Source organism: Corythoichthys intestinalis, chromosome 13 (genome assembly GCF_030265065.1).
Source record: "Corythoichthys intestinalis isolate RoL2023-P3 chromosome 13, ASM3026506v1, whole genome shotgun sequence".
NCBI classification, from domain to species: Eukaryota; Metazoa; Chordata; class Actinopteri; order Syngnathiformes; family Syngnathidae; genus Corythoichthys; species Corythoichthys intestinalis.
Window position 1 is genome coordinate 26,010,653 of NC_080407.1, and position 16,695 is coordinate 26,027,347.

The 16,695-nt window shown below is 45.3% G+C and overlaps 3 protein-coding genes across 3 annotated transcripts; 1 reads left to right on the top strand and 2 right to left on the bottom strand.

Annotated features, from left to right (window-relative positions):
• Positions 1 to 10,192: 10,192 nt before the first annotated feature.
• On the bottom strand, positions 10,193 to 13,745 carry LOC130928554 (uncharacterized). Its single transcript, XM_057855252.1, has one exon. The coding sequence runs from the start codon at positions 13,489 to 13,491 to the stop codon at positions 12,112 to 12,114; it is 1,380 nt and encodes a 459-aa protein (XP_057711235.1). The 5' UTR covers positions 13,492 to 13,745; the 3' UTR covers positions 10,193 to 12,111.
• A 63-nt stretch (positions 13,746 to 13,808) lies between these two features.
• On the bottom strand, positions 13,809 to 14,853 carry LOC130928561 (uncharacterized). Its single transcript, XM_057855261.1, has one exon. It carries the CDS (start codon positions 14,836 to 14,838, stop codon positions 13,960 to 13,962), a length of 879 nt encoding a protein of 292 aa, XP_057711244.1. The 5' UTR covers positions 14,839 to 14,853; the 3' UTR covers positions 13,809 to 13,959.
• A 244-nt stretch (positions 14,854 to 15,097) lies between these two features.
• On the top strand, positions 15,098 to 16,515 carry LOC130928649 (uncharacterized). The gene is made up of 4 exons (XM_057855373.1): positions 15,098 to 15,196; positions 15,299 to 15,458; positions 15,533 to 16,307; positions 16,370 to 16,515. Exons 1-3 carry the CDS (start codon positions 15,098 to 15,100, stop codon positions 16,090 to 16,092), a joined length of 819 nt encoding a protein of 272 aa, XP_057711356.1. The 3' UTR covers positions 16,093 to 16,307; positions 16,370 to 16,515.
• The last annotated feature ends 180 nt before the right edge of the window (positions 16,516 to 16,695 follow it).

Sequence of the window (16,695 nt, forward strand, 5' to 3'; positions counted from 1 at the left end):
ATGATGGGAAAGACAGTCTCCAGCCCTATCACACCATAAAACCCGCCTAGTTAGGAAAAAAAAAAAAAAAAAAAAAAAACAGCCCAAATTACAACTTTCCTTTCAGGATAAAAATGTTTCTCTTATACAAGTCAATCTGTATTTTGACATTGTTCGGGAAAAAAATCAACAGTGGGATTGTAGCGTTGTTATTTCGCCTATAAGGATCCTGGGAAGTGTAGTTCTTCAAAGAAATCATTCAGTGCGGTCAGCACCGCCCTCTGGCGGTCAGCAGGGATGAAATCGAAAGATTGTATTATTTTCATTCACATTATCGGTCTATTTATCCACGATTAAACATCTAAATTACATGTTGGTCAACACAAAACACTGTAGACGTACAACTTAGGCAATACTTTACAATAAAGGTCACTTAATTAACATTAGCTAATGCATTTTTACGGAGCAATGTTTAAGTAACATCATAATGATTATGATGTGGTGACTCTTTGTTGGACATAATTCACACACCGGAATTGTGTGTCTGATTGGCCGAGCGCGTTACCGGCTGCGTCACAGTCACGTGACTAGACACTATTGTGTTGTCTATCTTATTATTCTAATAATAAGACGAAGCGTTGTCATCACGCTTACGTTTATTGAACACTTTCGGTTTCTCACTTGCGCCAGTCGCGCTGTACAGACTGAATTTCTGTCAACAAAATATGACGTCACTTTGTGTGTCAACACATTGCATGCTGGGTAATGTAGTTTTACTCCTTACACCACATCTTCCCCCCTAAAGAAAACAAGCATTTACCTTATCATATAATACTATGTACACATTATAACTTTGCAATCACACAAAATATTCTTACCAAACTTGTACAACAGTATTAACAGTATTCAAAATATGAACACGTTGTTTTTTTTTGTTTTTTTTTCTATAACTCACAACACTTTCTTTTTTTTTCTTTTTTTTTTTTTTTAACAACTTTCAATCAACCGTTTTGGAGGCTGAATATGTCTTTTAGGTCTGGAGAATTTGTCTGGTGTTGTTGATCTTGTCGGGTTGGAAAGTTTCTCAGCATCTGATGGTGCGGACGCAGTAGAAAGAGCTTTCTCTGTTATATCCGGCCCACTCCCAGTTACCTCATTGAAGTCAGCCAGATCTCTTGGAACCACCTCCTGAGTTGCAGTAGACTCCACAGGTGTCTGCAATTGAAGATCTGCGCGGTTTCTTCTCAGCGACAATCCATTCTCCGTCTGGATCCTGTAGGAACGTGGTGCCACTTCCTGTTCCACTTGTCCTGGTCGACTCCATGACCCTGTGGAGGTGTCTCTGAGACGTACCACATCTCCAGGCTTTAGCGAAGGCAGTTGCTTAGTCGTCCGATCATACAACTGTTTTTGTTTCTGCTTTTGTTTCTCCTTCATGTTCCTAATTTTGTGTGAATTTTTGGGAGTAAGCAAATCCCCATGAACTGGTAGGTTGGAGCGAAGACGCCTACCCATCAGCATTTGAGCTGGTGACAGTCCATTTTGTAGAGGTGTACTCCGGTAAATCAGTAAACTCAATTGAAAGTCACTTTTGTCTTTTGCTTTCTTCATCATATTTTTTACTGTTTTCACAGAGCTCTCTGCCAATCCATTAGACTTTGGATATGTCGGGCTTGATGTAGAATGCTGAAATCCCCATTCTTTGGCAAAGGTCGCGAACTCGCAGCTTGAAAACTGGGGTCCATTATCTGAAAACAGTTCACATGGCACACCATGTCTAGCAAAGACTGACTTGAGGAAATTGATGACAGCTTTGCTCGACACTGACTGCAGCGCTCCCACTTCCGGATAATTGGAAAAGTAGTCAGTAACAACAATATAACTTTTCCAATCAAAATCAAACAAATCCGTACCAACTTTGTAGTATGGTCTGTGGGGCACCGGATGAGTCATCAGTGGTTCTGCTTGTTGTTTTGGCCTGTGGATGCGACAAAGCTCACATGCTGTAATAATTTGGCTGATGTGCTGATTGATTCGGGGCCAGTACATGACTTCTCTTGCCCTGCGTTTGCACTTGACTTCTCCAAGGTGGCCCTCATGAATCTTCTGCAGCATGTGTTTGCGAATTGTTACTGGTATGACATATTTGTTCCCTTTCATCACAATGTCATCCACCACCGTGAGCTCTGACCTGCAGTCAGGGCCGGAGTGGGACTCATTTTCGGCCCTGGAATTTCATGCCTCAGACCGGCCCACTCATTTAAAATTATGTCATTATGCATACATGTGTTAAGTTCAGTGTTCTCTAAAGCCGTGTACTGTAATTCTGTGTATTCCAATTCAGTGCAGGTAATGGTTGTTTAACAAGGTGGCTCTATTTTAACAAGTGCAACACAACATATTTTGAACAAATTTAAAAATGGATTTAAAAAAAAAAAAAACTATATTAAATGATACATTTGAAAAATAAATTAGGCCAGTCAAACGATTAAAATTTTTGATCAAGTTAATTACAGCTTAAAAATTAATCGTAATTAATCGCAATTCAAACCATCTATAAAATATGCCATATTTTTCTGTAAATTATTGTTGGAATGGAAAGATAAGACACAAGATGGATATAAACATTCAACATAAGGTACATAAGGACTGTATTTGTTTATTATAACAATAAATCAACAAGATGGCATTAACATTATGAACATTCTGTTAAAGCGATCCATGGATAGAAAGACTTGTAGTTCTTAAAAGATAAATGTTAGTACAAGTTATAGAAATTTTATATTAAAACCCCTCTTAATGTTTTCGTTTTAATAAAATTTGTAAAATTTTCAATCAAAAAATAAACTAGTAGCCCGCCATTGTTGATGTCAATAATTACTTACACAGTGCTCATGGGTGCTGAAGCCTATAAAATCAGTCACACCCAAGCGCCAGCAGAGGGCGGCAAAACTCCATAAAACACAATTAACAAGTGGGCATGTCATTGTACTGTCATTTAAATCTGTCTGAGCAGGGCATGTGTATTAATTGCGTCAAATATTTTAACGTGATTCATTTAAAAAATTAATTACCGCCCGTTAACCCGATAATTTTGACAGCCCTAAAATAAATGAATCAATAAGACCTTTTCTGCAACATCAAATATTAACAAAATGAGTGCTTACAGATAAAACAAACATAGCAACATAACAATATGAAAAATAAAGAATACGTATTGCACATTGTAACAACTTCCAATGATACTATTATCCATTTTCCATTTCCACTTTAAAAACGCCACGTAATTGATTATATTAATTCTAATGTTAACTCGCTGAACGACATGGCAATCTTACCTTCCAGCTCTGCACCTGTGGTGTGTTCATTATGGCTAATGCTTGCTGCTACATATCCCTTGTGAGGTGCTACAAGAAGCCAAAGTTTCCACAATTACATATTGTCGTATCACACGGTGCAAGTTGCATTTTATTCGCCATCTGGCCTTACCACTTTCGTTGTAATCCTCTGTAGTTTGAGGCAGCAAGGTCGTTGCATGAAAAAAATTAGCTATTTTTGCGCATTTTGCCGATTCTTTCACGAGTGCTTTTCTTTTTAATTCTTATTTTTCAGCGCCACCCTTGCTCTTTTTATCCATCCGAGCACCGAGTTAGCAGCTAATTTGGCTCAATACAGACTACAATTAGGGGGCGGAGCTGCATGCTGTATTTTTCGTCTGCACACGTGAGGATGAGTCTGGGAAAAAAATACTGTTTTTTTTTGTTTTTTTTTTAAGACGGCCCACAGGGACAGCGGTAACAGAATGTAAGTTATACTCAGTGACACTGTCACAAATAAATACCAAACAAAAAATGATAACAGTGTAATTTTTTTTTTTTTTTTTTTTTAAATAAAACCCGGACCGGCCCATCTGGCCGGCCGGCCCTTCTGGAATCGTCCAGAAGCTCCCGATTAGTCACTCCGGGCCTGCCTGCAGTTCCAGTAGTCTTGAACTTTTGTGGAACAATCCTTTTTGTTTTCAGGCCAACCTTTCTGCACCACACGCTTGAGTTCTATCATTGTCTCATCTGCATTAGTCTCTCTCCGTATTTCTTCCGTTCGATCAGCAGTTACTGGAAGAGACGACACAATCATATCCACATACGCCTGTATTTCTGCACCTTTTTCGCTGTCGGCCAGCTCCTCCTTGTCTATTGCTCTCGACAAGGTGTCGGCGGTGAACATGAATTTCCCTTGCATGTATGTCATGTGCACGTCATACTTTTGCAGTCTTATTAACATGCGCTGTATTCGTACAGGACAGTCATTCAGAGGTTTCGACATAATTGACACCAATGGTTTATGGTCAGTTTCCACTTCAAAACTTTGGCCATAGACATATTGATGAAACCGCTCACATGCATACAAGCTTGCAAGAAGTTCTTTTTCGATTTGTGCGTACCTGGTTTCAGCACTGGTCAAGGCTCTCGATGCATAAGCAACAGGTTGCCATTGTTCCTCATGTTGTTGTAGCAACACTGCTCCCAAACCATACTGTGACGCATCTGCTGAAATTCTTGTATTTCTTGCTGGGTCGTAGAATTTTAGCACGGGCTCTTTTGTTAGTGTCTCTTTTAGCTTTAGAAAACATTGCTCATGCTCATTTTCCCAGGCCCATTCGTTTTTGTGTTCTAGCAGACTTCTGAGAGGTGCTGACTGGGTTGACAATTGTGGTACAAACTTGGCAAGGTACGTTACCATCCCTAGGAATCTTCTGACCTCATCTTTATTCTTTGGTCTTTCCATGTTGTTTATTGCCGATGTTTTCCTCGGGTCTGGCCGCACACCTTCATCGCTGACAACATCTCCCACAAAAGTAAGTGATCGTACTCCAAACTCACATTTGTCTTTGTTAAGTTTGAGATTCACCTCCCTTGTCTTGTCAAGCACTTGTCTCAGTCTTTCGTCGTGCTCCTCTTGAGTAGATCCCCAAACAATGATATCGTCCATCATAGTGTCTACTCCGGGAATATGTTCAAAAATCATGTGAATGGTCTTATGGTAGACTTCAGGCGCTGACAAGATGCCATACGGTAAGCGAAGGAACCTGTACCTCCCCTCAGGCGTGTTGAAGGTACACAGCTTGGAGCTCTCCTCGTCCAACCTGAGTTGCCAGAAGCCTGATGATGCATCAAGTTTGCTGAACAATTTTGCTCCGGCAAACTGCGCCATGATTTCTTCTCTAGTTGGCTATTTAAAATGTTCTCTTTTAATTGCTTTATTCAAGTCTCTCGGGTCCAAGCATATTCTCAGTGCACCGTTTTTCTTTTGCACGATCACCAGTGAGCTGACCCATTCACAAGGCTCATCTATTTTCTTGATGACCTCCATCTTTACCATGCGGTCCAGTTCGTCTTTCAGCTTCTGCCGCAGTGCAAATGGAACCTTCCTGCATGGATGCACTACAGGAGTCACATTTTTATCCACACATATTTTGTGTATTCCTGGAAGACATCCAAGTCCTTCAAAACAGTCCTCATACTCCTCCATGAGTGAGTTTTTTTCTTTTGGTGTATCTGGTGTTGTCACTACAAACACTCTTCTTACCAAATTGAGTTTGGCACATGCACTTAGTCCCAGGATTGGTTGTACTTGCATGTCCACAATCAGAAGCTGTGCTCTGATCTTCTGACTTTTGTATTTGAAGGTTACAATACATCCGCCTTTAACAGGAACTCTTTCACCAGTGTATCCGGTCACTTTAGTTTTTACAGGATGCATTTTACTTTTCACTTTTAGTGTTTTATAGTCGTTAAAAGACAGCAGGTTTACTTGTGCACCTGTATCAAGCTTGAATGGAATTAGTGTTTCGTTCACTTCAATTGACATAATCCATTCTTTTTTTTCATTGCAGACCTGCACGACATCCACAAGAAATTCCTCTTCATCTTTGTCATTCTCGTCGACTGTGTGAACTTTGTTTCTTGAACGTGCTTTGCAACATTTTGCATAGTGGTTACTTTTTCCACAGTTATTACAGGATTTTCCAAATGCTGGACATGACTTTGGCTTGTGACTTTCTCCACATTTACCACATTTAAATTCAATAGACTTCTCTTTTTGATCTTTTTGTTTAGTGAACGTTGCATTTTTCGTTCTACTTTTGTGTATTTCATGCACTGCCGTTTCACTTCTTCTGAGCTCTTTTGCTTGTGCTCGAGTGGTTTCGGCTGCTCTGCACATGCTAACACATTTATCAAGTGTCAGTCCAGTTTCTCTCAGCAGTCTTTCTCGGAGTCCATTATCTGCTGTACCACAGACAATCCTGTCTCTCACCAACGAGTCTCTCAGCGTGCCAAATTCACAGGTTTTGCTTAGTGTGTGGAGCTCAGCTAAATATTGATCAAAAGAAACTCCTTGTTTTTGATCATGCGTGAAGAACTTGTACCGCTCGAAGGTCACGTTTTGACTAGGCAGAAAATATTCCTCAAATTTTGTCATCAATGCCGCTAAAGTCAGATGATCTTCTTCTAACTGAAAACTATTATAAATATCCAAAGCATCTTCTCCAATGACATGCAAAAGGATGTTAGCTTTCAGTCTTTCATCATCACCCCCTGCGCCGCTTGCAGCCAGATAAATGTTAAATCTTTGCTTGAAGCGCTTCCAATTATCGGCCAGATTACCAGATAATTGAATTGAAGAAGGAGGACTCAGCTTTTCCATGACTGCACGTCGGGGTATGGGAACTTCGCCAGGTAAATTATAATGCTGGTCACTGTCGGCAACAGGCACACGAATCTCTTCCTCTTGTTCAATTCGGTCCGCTTGCTCCTCAGCACCCACACGTACGCTCGACGCCATCGAAAGTAGCAGCAAACTCCATTAGCACGTCCCGTTAGCACATTTTACTCACACGACTGGAAACACTTCTTCTGTAGAGGACATGAGTTTCCCGTGACAAAACTTCCATCCGAGTTCGTACACGGTCTATTCTGACACCATGTGTTGTCTATCTTATTATTCTAATAAGAAGATGAAGCGTTGTCATCACGCTTACTTTTATTGAACACTTTCGGTTTCTCACTTGCGCCAGTACAGACTGAATTTCTGTCAACAAAATATGACGTCACTTTGTGTGTCAACACATTGCATGCTGGGTAATGTAGTTTTACTCCTTACACCACAACTATAAAGAGCCGCGCGCGTTCCGGTTTAAGAGAGAATGCACGAGAGTTCACAGAGTGCAGAGAGTTACAGAGCTGGATACAGCAATTGAGCAATAAAGACTCTTAACAAGCATACCGCTTCACTGGTGACCCCAACGAGCCTCGCTGAAGTCTCACGGGCATTTTTGAACACTTTACGCAATGGCGGATGCTAGCTTTCTCGAGCTAGCGAAGTTCGACGAGTCTTCTGCGGCCGCGTGGTTCGCTAACGCGGAGGAGCAGTTCGTCCTCCGTGGTGTTTCCGACGACACCATGCGCTTCTACCACGCGGTGGCCGCGCTCGGGTACTCAACGGCGGTCAGAGCACAGAGCTTCGTGGTTTATCCGCCGAAGGTCGACAAGTACACGGGGCTCAAGGCGCACCTCCTCAGACTTTTTGTGCCGACATACAAGTTGACTTCGTTGACGCCCACGGTGCCCGCCTCGAGAGCCCTGCTGCCCGAGGTACCCGCCATAGATGGCGGCACTTCCGCCTTGGTTCCTCGCAGCCGTACTGCTGTCCCGGTACCCGCGCCACCGCCGCGCGCTTCCGCTCTGGCACTTCCCGACGCCGACGTTGCTGTCTCGGCTCCGGCCCCGCTCTCGCTCGCCTCGGCTCCGGCCGCGCTCTCACTCGCCTCGGCTCCGGCGCCACTCTCCACCGACGCCGCTGCGCCCGTCCCTGGCTTTCTCGGCTTCGGCGCCGATGCGCTGGCCTACGGCCTACTTAACAACGGTGCACTCGCCTGCGGCCTACTCGACGACGCCTCGTCCGCCTCGGGCCTACTCGACGGCGTCCCGTCCGGCCCTGGTCTCTTCGACGGCGTCCCGTCCGGCCCTGGTCTCTTCGACGGCGTCCCGTCCGGCCCTCGTCTTCTCGTCGACGTTGCGCCTGCTGCTGGCCTTCCTAACGACGTCGCTCCAGCACCTGCGCCTCTGAAAGTCTCCGAGGTCGCCACTCTTCCGGCGCCGCTGGACGCCACCGCCATTGACCTCGCTCCTGCGCCTCCGGGAGTCTTCGGGGTCAGTCCTCTGCCAACGCCGCTGGCCATCGCCGCTAGCCTTACAGCTGTGCCGGCGCCTCCGGAAGTCTCCGAGGTTGCACGTCGGCCAGCGCCTGCGAACGCCGCCCCCAACATCTCTCCTCGTCCACCGCCTTTGGACAACGATGACGTCGCTCCGGTTTCGGCGTTTCCCCCGCTCCTGCTACGACCGGTCGACCTGGTTCGTCTCGCCTGTCGCCCTTGTCCACGACCGGGCGACTTCGACCGCCGCGCCGGTCGCCCTCGTCTCCGGCCTCGGCCGGTCGATTCCGACCGCCGCACCCGTCACCCTCGTCTGCAGCCTCGACCGGGTGGTGCTGCTCGTTGCGAGTCTCGACCGTTGCTGAGCAACGCTTGCCGCTTCTCTCGGCGTCCGCTTCTCCGGCCTCGCCTGCGTGGTGCTGCACGGCGCGCTCCTCGTCATGGGCGTCCTCCAGACCGTTCTGCTCGGACGTCCCGCATCTGGCGTCCTGGACGGCCGCCTGATCGTCGCGTTCCGCCGCCTGGCATCCTGGGCGTCCTCCAGACTGTTCTGCTTGGGCGTCCCGCATCTGGCATCCTGGACGGCCGCCTGACCGTCCGTTCGGTTGTCTTTCACAGACGCCGCGCAACCCATGCTTTCTGTTCTGTTGATTCGGGTTGCGCCTGGCGTCCTGTGTGGGTGAATTCTGGGGGGACCTGTGTGGTGACTCTTTGTTGGACATAATTCACCCACCATAATTGTGTGTCTGATTGGCCGAGCGCGTTACTGGCTGCGTCAGTCACGTGACTAGACACTATAAAGAGCCGCGCGCGTTCCGGTTTAAGAGAGAATGCACGAGAGTTCACAGAGTGCAGAGAGTTACAGAGCTGGACACAGCAATTGAGCAATAAAGACTCTTAACAAGCATACCGCTTCAATGAGCTCTTATAATCCCTTATTTAACATGAGTTGATATCGTAGCGGATGACATACCTGTCAACCCGAGGCCGTTGGCAGTCTTACAAATAGTGACGTATGCCCTTACAAAATGGTGACTAATCTTACAATGTTTTATATTGAGTGCAATTTAAAACAAAAATAAAACTCCATTATTAAAATATGAATTTATTGGTAATATTGTCAAATGGATGGATGAAATAAATAAATAAATAAAAACTACATTTATGCATTTTTCGTACACTTATATAAGCTTGAGTAAAATTACAGTGCATAACAATATTTTGGTAAACGCAATTAAAACGGTCCATTGATAAAATTAACTTACCGATGCAATTTGTGAGTCAGGGAACATTTCTTTTGCTCCTGCAATACTGTGGTCCTTTTGTTAGGAATAGGAACTAAAATCATACAACATAAAATATAGAATATAAATGAATACTACATCACATTTGTAAAACATAAATACATAATAAAATAAACAGCAGCCCATATACATAAAATAAATTGAAATGAGTTAAAACACCTGTAATCAAATAATAAGAATAATACAAAAATCCTGCTTACACCATTAAATATATTAATTTCTGCGTGGTGCTTTAACTTGAGAAAATGTTATGGCTCACTCAGCCTCGCCTTCACCTCCTCCCACTCCTAACTGACTCTGCTGTGCACACCTGTCATCAATCACCACACCTGCCTCCACTTCACAATCAACAGCCTGCCACTACAAAAGACCGGTCTGCATGTCATTCAACGCCAGAGCTTCACCTAACCTCACGTGGTAAAGTACAGGCCACTCACGCAACCAAACTTTGACTTATTCATATCCCTTTTTCTTCACAGCAACTCCAAGCCATCTCAGCCTTCCAACTCTGCAGTGCCTCCACCTCTCGTCATTCCTTTTTTATTTTCTTGTTTAATAAACACGCCCTCGGGCTCCTCGTCACCTCTGCCTCCTCATTGCTGCGCTTTTGGGTCGAACATTCCAACCACCATAACAGTAAGCTCTGGCCAAAAGACCCAGCCAGTTCGCTTGCCATCCCGGGTACCAATTCAATTCAATTCAGTTCAATTTTATTTGTATAGCCCTCAATCACAACAGAGGTCTCAAAGGACTTTACAGAGGCAATATGATACACAATTAGAAATGAAGCAACAAAGATGAATAGATACAGTTCAAGTCCTGGGTATCCCCTATCCTTAAGACCCTCCATGCCGGCAAGGAAAAACTCCAAAAACTCCAGAGTCAATTGGGAGAAAAATGAGAAACCTTGGGGAGTACCACAGTCAGGAGAGATCCACTCCCAGGACGGATAGACAGGAACCCCAGAACGGCTAATGGGAATTAGCAAGCGAAATTATAGTCCGTAAAAATACAGTGGAGTAAAGGAGCAAGAAGAGGTCCCTCTAGTTAGATGAGACGGGGGTAGCAGCGAGGACGTCTATCCAGCCAGGGGTCCGGACAGTCAGGAGGCTGCAGCTGAAAAATAGCCCCTCCCCAGAGGGGAGGGGGGAAAGGGGACACCGGGTGACTAGTGATGAAGAGACTAGACAACTAGATATTAACATTGGAAAATAGAAATAAAGTAAGACAAGTGGTAGGTAGAGTAAGAAAAGGAGATGGAACTCAGCGGCTGTACTGCCCCCCAGCATTATAGCTTCTAGTGCAGCTTAAACTAAGCTGTGAGTCTATTCTGACTTCAACTAGCCTAACCATAAGCTTTGTCGAATAGGAACGTTTTTAATCTAATCTTAAATGTGCAGACTGTCTCGGCTTCTTTAATACTAGCTGGAAGCTGATTCCATAAAACAGGGGCTTGGTGGCTAAAGGCTCTAGCTCCGACAGTACTTTTATGAACCCTGGGAACTACCAGTAGACCTGCATTCTGAGATCGGAGTGTTCTGTTGGGGCGGTATGGAACCAGAGCATCGGTGAGATAAGATGGCCCCAACCCATTAATGGTCTTAAATGTAAGAAGGAGTATTTTAAATTTAATTCTAAACTCGACTGGAAGCCAGTGAAGTGCCTGGAGCACAGGGGTGATGTGCTCTCTTCTATTGGTTCCTGTTAAAAGTCTTGCTGCTGCGTTTTGGACTAGCTAAAGACCTTTTAGAGAGCTTTTAGGACAAGCTGCAAGTAGGGAGTTACAGTAATCCAATCTCGATGTAACAAACGCGTGAATTAATTTTTCTGCATCGCTTTTAGATAAAATATTTCTAATTTTGGCGATGTTGCGCAGGTGAAAGAAAGCCGTTCTACAGGTTTGTTTAATGTGTGCTTTAAACGATAAGTCAGGGTCAAATAAAATTCCTAGGTTTTTAACTGTGGCGCTGGAGGCTACACTTACATTGTCCAGAGTGACTATCTGGGCAGATAAAGAGTCTCTAACACTTTTCGGGCCTATTATAAGGACTTCTGTCTTTTCAGGGTTAAGTAGAAGATAGTTAGTGCTCATCCAGGTATTTATATCTCGGACGCAGGCGCTTAGTTTTTCTACTTGCCTGACCTGCTCAGGTTTAATTGATAAATACAGTTGTATGTCGTCAGCGTAACAATGAAAGTTAATGCTATGTTTTCTGATGATATTACCTAGAGGAAGCATATACAGCGTAAACAAGATGGGCCCGAGGACAGATCCTTGCGGCACACCATAACTAACTCTAGAGTACGATGATGATTGCTGGTTTACATTGACAAACTGGTACCTATTAGATAAATATGATTTAAACCAGCAGAGGGCTGCTCCTCTAATGCCTATGTCACATTCTAATCTCTGCAATAAGATATTATGGTCGATTGTGTCAAAGGCTGCGCTCAGGTCCAGCAGAACCAGGATCGAGACTAATCCAACGTCAGCGGCAAGTAACAAGTCATTAGTTACTTTAACTAATGCGGTTTCAGTGCTATGATGAGCTCGAAAGCCAGACTGGAACTGTTCAAATAAACTATTGTCCTGTAGGTGCTGACAGAGCTGTTTAATTACCACTCTTTCAAGGACTTTGGAGAGGAATGGTAAGTTAGAAATAGGTCATAATTGGCCAAAATATCAGGATCAAGAGTAGGTTTTTTCAAGAGCGGTTTAATAACTGCATATTTAAAGGACTGCGGCACGTAGCCAGTAACTAATGAGGTATTTATTATATTTAAGATAGTGTCAATAGTTAGAGGCAGGGTCTCTTTAAAAAGTTTGGTTGGGATTGGGTCAAGGAGGCACATTGATGGTTTGGAAGACATTATAATTGAAGTCACATCAATTTGGTCTACAGTGGTAAAGTTATTTAATATTTTAGAGGGGTTTATAGGAGATTCCGAATTCTTTGTCTGCACTTTATCAGACCTAATAATTGGAAGTGATTCATTTATTTTATTTCTAATAGTTGCGATTTTATTGTTAAAAATTTTTAGGAAGTCATCACAGCTAAGGGTGGTTGGGATATAAGGTTCTATTGAGGTGTGACTGTTTGTCAGCCTTGCTACAGTGCTGAACAGAAACCTAGGATTATTTTTGTTTTCCTCTATTAAGGATGAGTAATATCTGGTTTTAGCCGTACGCAAGGCCTGCTTATATGTCACTAAGCTGTGTTTCCAGGCAGAGAGGGTGTGCTCTGTGTTGGAACGGCGCCAAAGTCTTTCTAATTTACGTGTCGATTGTTTAAGAGAGCGTGTTTCAGCATTATACCAGGGAGAGGCTCGTCTCGGCTTGACAAACTTTAATTTGGAGGGAGCGACGACATCGAGGGTGGTACGAAACGTAAACAGAACACGATCAACAAACTCGTCATTAACAGCAAGGCCGGACATCACTCCTTCATAATTAGATGACATGGAGGCAAATATAGGCTGAATTATCTGTTTATACTCTGAAACAGAGTGATCACCTAATGTCCTTTTCATCTGAGTTCTAGTCACTAGTGGCGGATTATCTTGAAGCACAAACTGAAAGGTAATTAGAAAATGATCAGACAGTACGGGGTTGTGGGGATGGACACTAAGATCACTAATCTCCGTACCGTAGGTTAAAATCAAGTCCAGGGTGTGCTTGTGACTATGAGTTGGTTTATTTACATTTTGAATGAAGCCAGTCCCATCTAGTAGGTCATTAAAGGCCTTACCAAGGGAGTCACCTTCATCGTCGACATGTATATTAAAATCCCCTACAATTATAATTCTATCCCAGCTTAGCAAAATACTAGATAAAAAGTCAGAGAAATCTAACAAAAACTGTGAGTAGGGACCAGGGGGACGGTAAACCACTATGAAAAGAACTGGTTTTTGGTTCTTCCAGTTAGCGTCTATAATTGATAGTGCTAGACTTTCAAAGGAGTTATAAATGTAATTAGCTTTACTTTTTGGGCTCATACCTAAACAAGAGTGTGATATTACTGCCACCCTCCCTCCACGGCCCGTGCTTCTAGCTGTGTGAAAATTCACGTGACTTGGGGGTGTGGATTCATTAAGTCTAACAAAGTCATCCTGCTGAAGCCAAGTTTCAGTCAGGGCCAAAATATGAATATTATAATCCCCAATTAAGTCATTAACTAACAGAGATTTGGGTGAGATTGACCTGATGTTTAATAATCCGCATCTTATATATTTATTAAGAGCTATTTTATTTTCACTGCTATCAGGGGCTATATGTATTAAATTCTTTGGTCTCGTTCCTATAGTACTCTGTTTTCCCCTGTTCACTATACGAGGCACGGACACAGTCTCTATCTTCTGTCCTGAATTTTGGATTTGTGACAGCTCGGAAAGAGGCGAGTGGTCACTACTAACAGTGTTGTGTTTTACACTACAACACTGCGCCCGGGCCCCCACTCTGAAGTGTCACTTTGGGAGACTTAGTTTGGCGGCCAAATTTCGAGTTAAGAGAGCAGCACCGTCCCAAGTCGGATGAATGCCGTCTCGGCGCATGAGCCCGGGCTTGCCCCAAAACGCGTGCCAGTTATCAACAAAGACTATATCGTTTTCTGGGCACCATCTAGACAACCAGCGGTTAAATGATGAGAATCTAGAGTACATCTCATCATTGACCAAATTAGGCAGAGGACCAGAGAAAACTACGGTGTCCGCCATCGACTTAGCAAGTTCACACACCGAGGCTACGTTTAATTTAAGCACCTCAGACTGTCTCCGCCGGGCGTCGTTACCGCCTGCGTGAATCACGATACGGCGGAACCTCTTCCTACTCTGCTTTAAGAGTCTGAGGTTTCCTTCGATGTCACCGACTCTGGCCCCTGGGTAACACCTGACAGACACCGCCGGGTGCTTCACGTCTCTAACTATGGAGCTTCCAATTACGAGAGTGTCTGGTTCAGCCGGTGTGTCGCTGAGGGGGGCAAACCTATTGCTGACGTGAAGCTGCTGGTGCACTAAGGTTGTGCGTTTACCACTGCGCTTCCCCCGTACAGTCACAAATCCCTCCTTAATTTCCCCCGGCTGCACGGGGCTCGCTGGGGGGCTAACTGCGCTAGCAATCCTACTACTGCAAGCACGACCTGCCACTACCTGGCTATAGCTAGGACTAGCTTTCGTCTCTAGAGTGCAGAGCCGTGCTTCTAGCTCAGAAACCCTGGTCTCCAACCCTGAGACTAAGCTACACTTCCTACAGCTACTACTGTCCTCGACGAAGGAGCCAGGGTGCTCGCTATACATACAGCACACTGAGCAGAAAAGACGGGAGAAAGAAGGCAGAGGGCTAGCCATAGCTCGGATAAGCTAGGCTAGCAAGATAGAGCTAAAGAGGAGAGGAGAGTAGTTTTAATCCACGACCTGTCAGATCGTGGGATAAAACAAAATAAGGAGCACTAGGAGAGCCGAACCAGCCTAGGATCGATTCTCCGATGTGTCCGTGGGATAAAACAAATTGAGGAGCACTAGGAGATTAGCGACTAGTAGCAGCGCTAACAAACAAACGATCCAGCGCACCCTCTCCTTCCTGAGCCGCAGGTTTTGGTGGCCGACCATGAGGGCGGACATCCGGGAGTTCGTCGCTGCCTGTGACACCTGCTCCAGGGCCAAGGCATTACATCAGCCACCAGCTGGCCTTTTGTGTCCTCTTCCGGTACCCAGTCGCCCTTGGTCTCATATTGCTGTGGACTTCGTGTCTGGTTTTCCTTCTTCCCAGGGGAATACAGTAGTTCTCACTGTGGTAGACCATTTCTAGAAGGCGGTGCATCTGGTGGCGCTGCCCAAACTCCCTACCTCTGCTGAGACAGCCGACCTCCTCACCCAGCATGTGTTCCGGCTACATGGGTTTCCCTGCGACATTGTTTCGGACCGGGGGCCCCAATTCACATCTCAGGTCTGGTGTGCCTTCTGTAAAGGTATTGGTGCCGCCGTTAGCCTTTTCCTCCGAGTATCACCCTCAGACTAATGACAGGCCGAACGGACTAACCAGAGCCTGGAGTCAGCCCTCCGCTGTGTGTCCGCTCTCCACCCGACCTCCTGGAGCAGGGACTTGCCATGGGTGGAATATTCCCTCAACGCCCTGACCTGCTCCGCCACTGGCAGGTCTCCATTCGAGGCCTCTCTGGGATACCAACCCCCATTGTTCTCAGTCCAGGAGATGAGGCCTCTGTCCCCTCTATTCAAGCCCATCTTCGGCGTTGCCAACGGGTGTGGAGGGAAGTCCGCTCTGCCTTACTGCGTGCCAACGTTCGCGCCTGCCATGGGGCCAATCGCCACCGTACCCCTGCCCCGTTGTGTCAGGCTGGGCAACGGGCTTACCTCTCCTCTGCTGACCTACCGCTACAAGTGTCATCCAAGAAGCTAGCTCCAAGGTATGTTGGTCCTTTCCCGATTGACAGTGTTCTGAGTCCCACAGCTGTTCGTCTGAAGCTTCCTGCAGCCATGAAGCAAGTGCATCCCGTGTTTCACGTCTCAAAGATCAAGCCTGTCTCTTCGAGCCCTCTCATGCCCTCTGCCCCAGCTCCGCCGCCGCCTCAGTTAGTTGACTGACGATGCCAATCCTGAGGCCCATGGTCGGCCGCCTGGGGGCGCCCCTCGGAGAGGGGGTACTGTTATGGCTCACTCAGCCTCGCCTTCACCTCCTCCTCCCACTCCTCACTGACTCTGCTGTGCACACCTGCCTCCACTTCACAATCAACAGCCTGCCACTACAAAAGACCGGTCTGAACGTCATTCAACGCCAGAGCTTCACCTAACCTCACATGGTAAAGTACAGGCCACTCACGCAACCAAACTTTGACTTATTCATATCCATTTTTCTTCACAGAAACTCCAAGCCATCTCAGCCTTCCAACTCTGCAGTGCCTCCACCTCTCGTCATTCCTTTATTTTCTTGTTTAATAAACACTCCCTCGGGCTCCTCATTGCTGCGCTTTTGGGTCGAACATTCCAACCACCATAACAGAAGACCCATCAATAAGGCTTCAATAAAATGTTCATAAGAAAAAAAAAATGATGCATTGAGGCATTTCATTTGTAAAAAAAAAAAAAAACATCAACTGAGTCAATGCCGTGGATGCAAGCTAAGATGAAAGTCTTTGAGAGCCTCACTGGAATGACACCATGCTCTAACAATCCTTTGACCCAGATCCG

Coding starts and splice junctions, on each gene's coding strand:
- LOC130928554 (XM_057855252.1), bottom strand. CDS start 13,491: ATGAGCCCAAAAAGTAAAGCTAATTACATTTATAACTCCTTTGAAAGT.
- LOC130928561 (XM_057855261.1), bottom strand. CDS start 14,838: ATGGCTAGCCCTCTGCCTTCTTTCTCCCGTCTTTTCTGCTCAGTGTGC.
- LOC130928649 (XM_057855373.1), top strand. CDS start 15,098: ATGAGGGCGGACATCCGGGAGTTCGTCGCTGCCTGTGACACCTGCTCC. Junction 15,197..15,298: donor GCCTTTTGTGTCCTCTTCCG/GTACCCAGTCGC, acceptor GACCATTTCTAG/AAGGCGGTGCATCTGGTGGC. Junction 15,459..15,532: donor CTGGTGTGCCTTCTGTAAAG/GTATTGGTGCCG, acceptor CGGACTAACCAG/AGCCTGGAGTCAGCCCTCCG.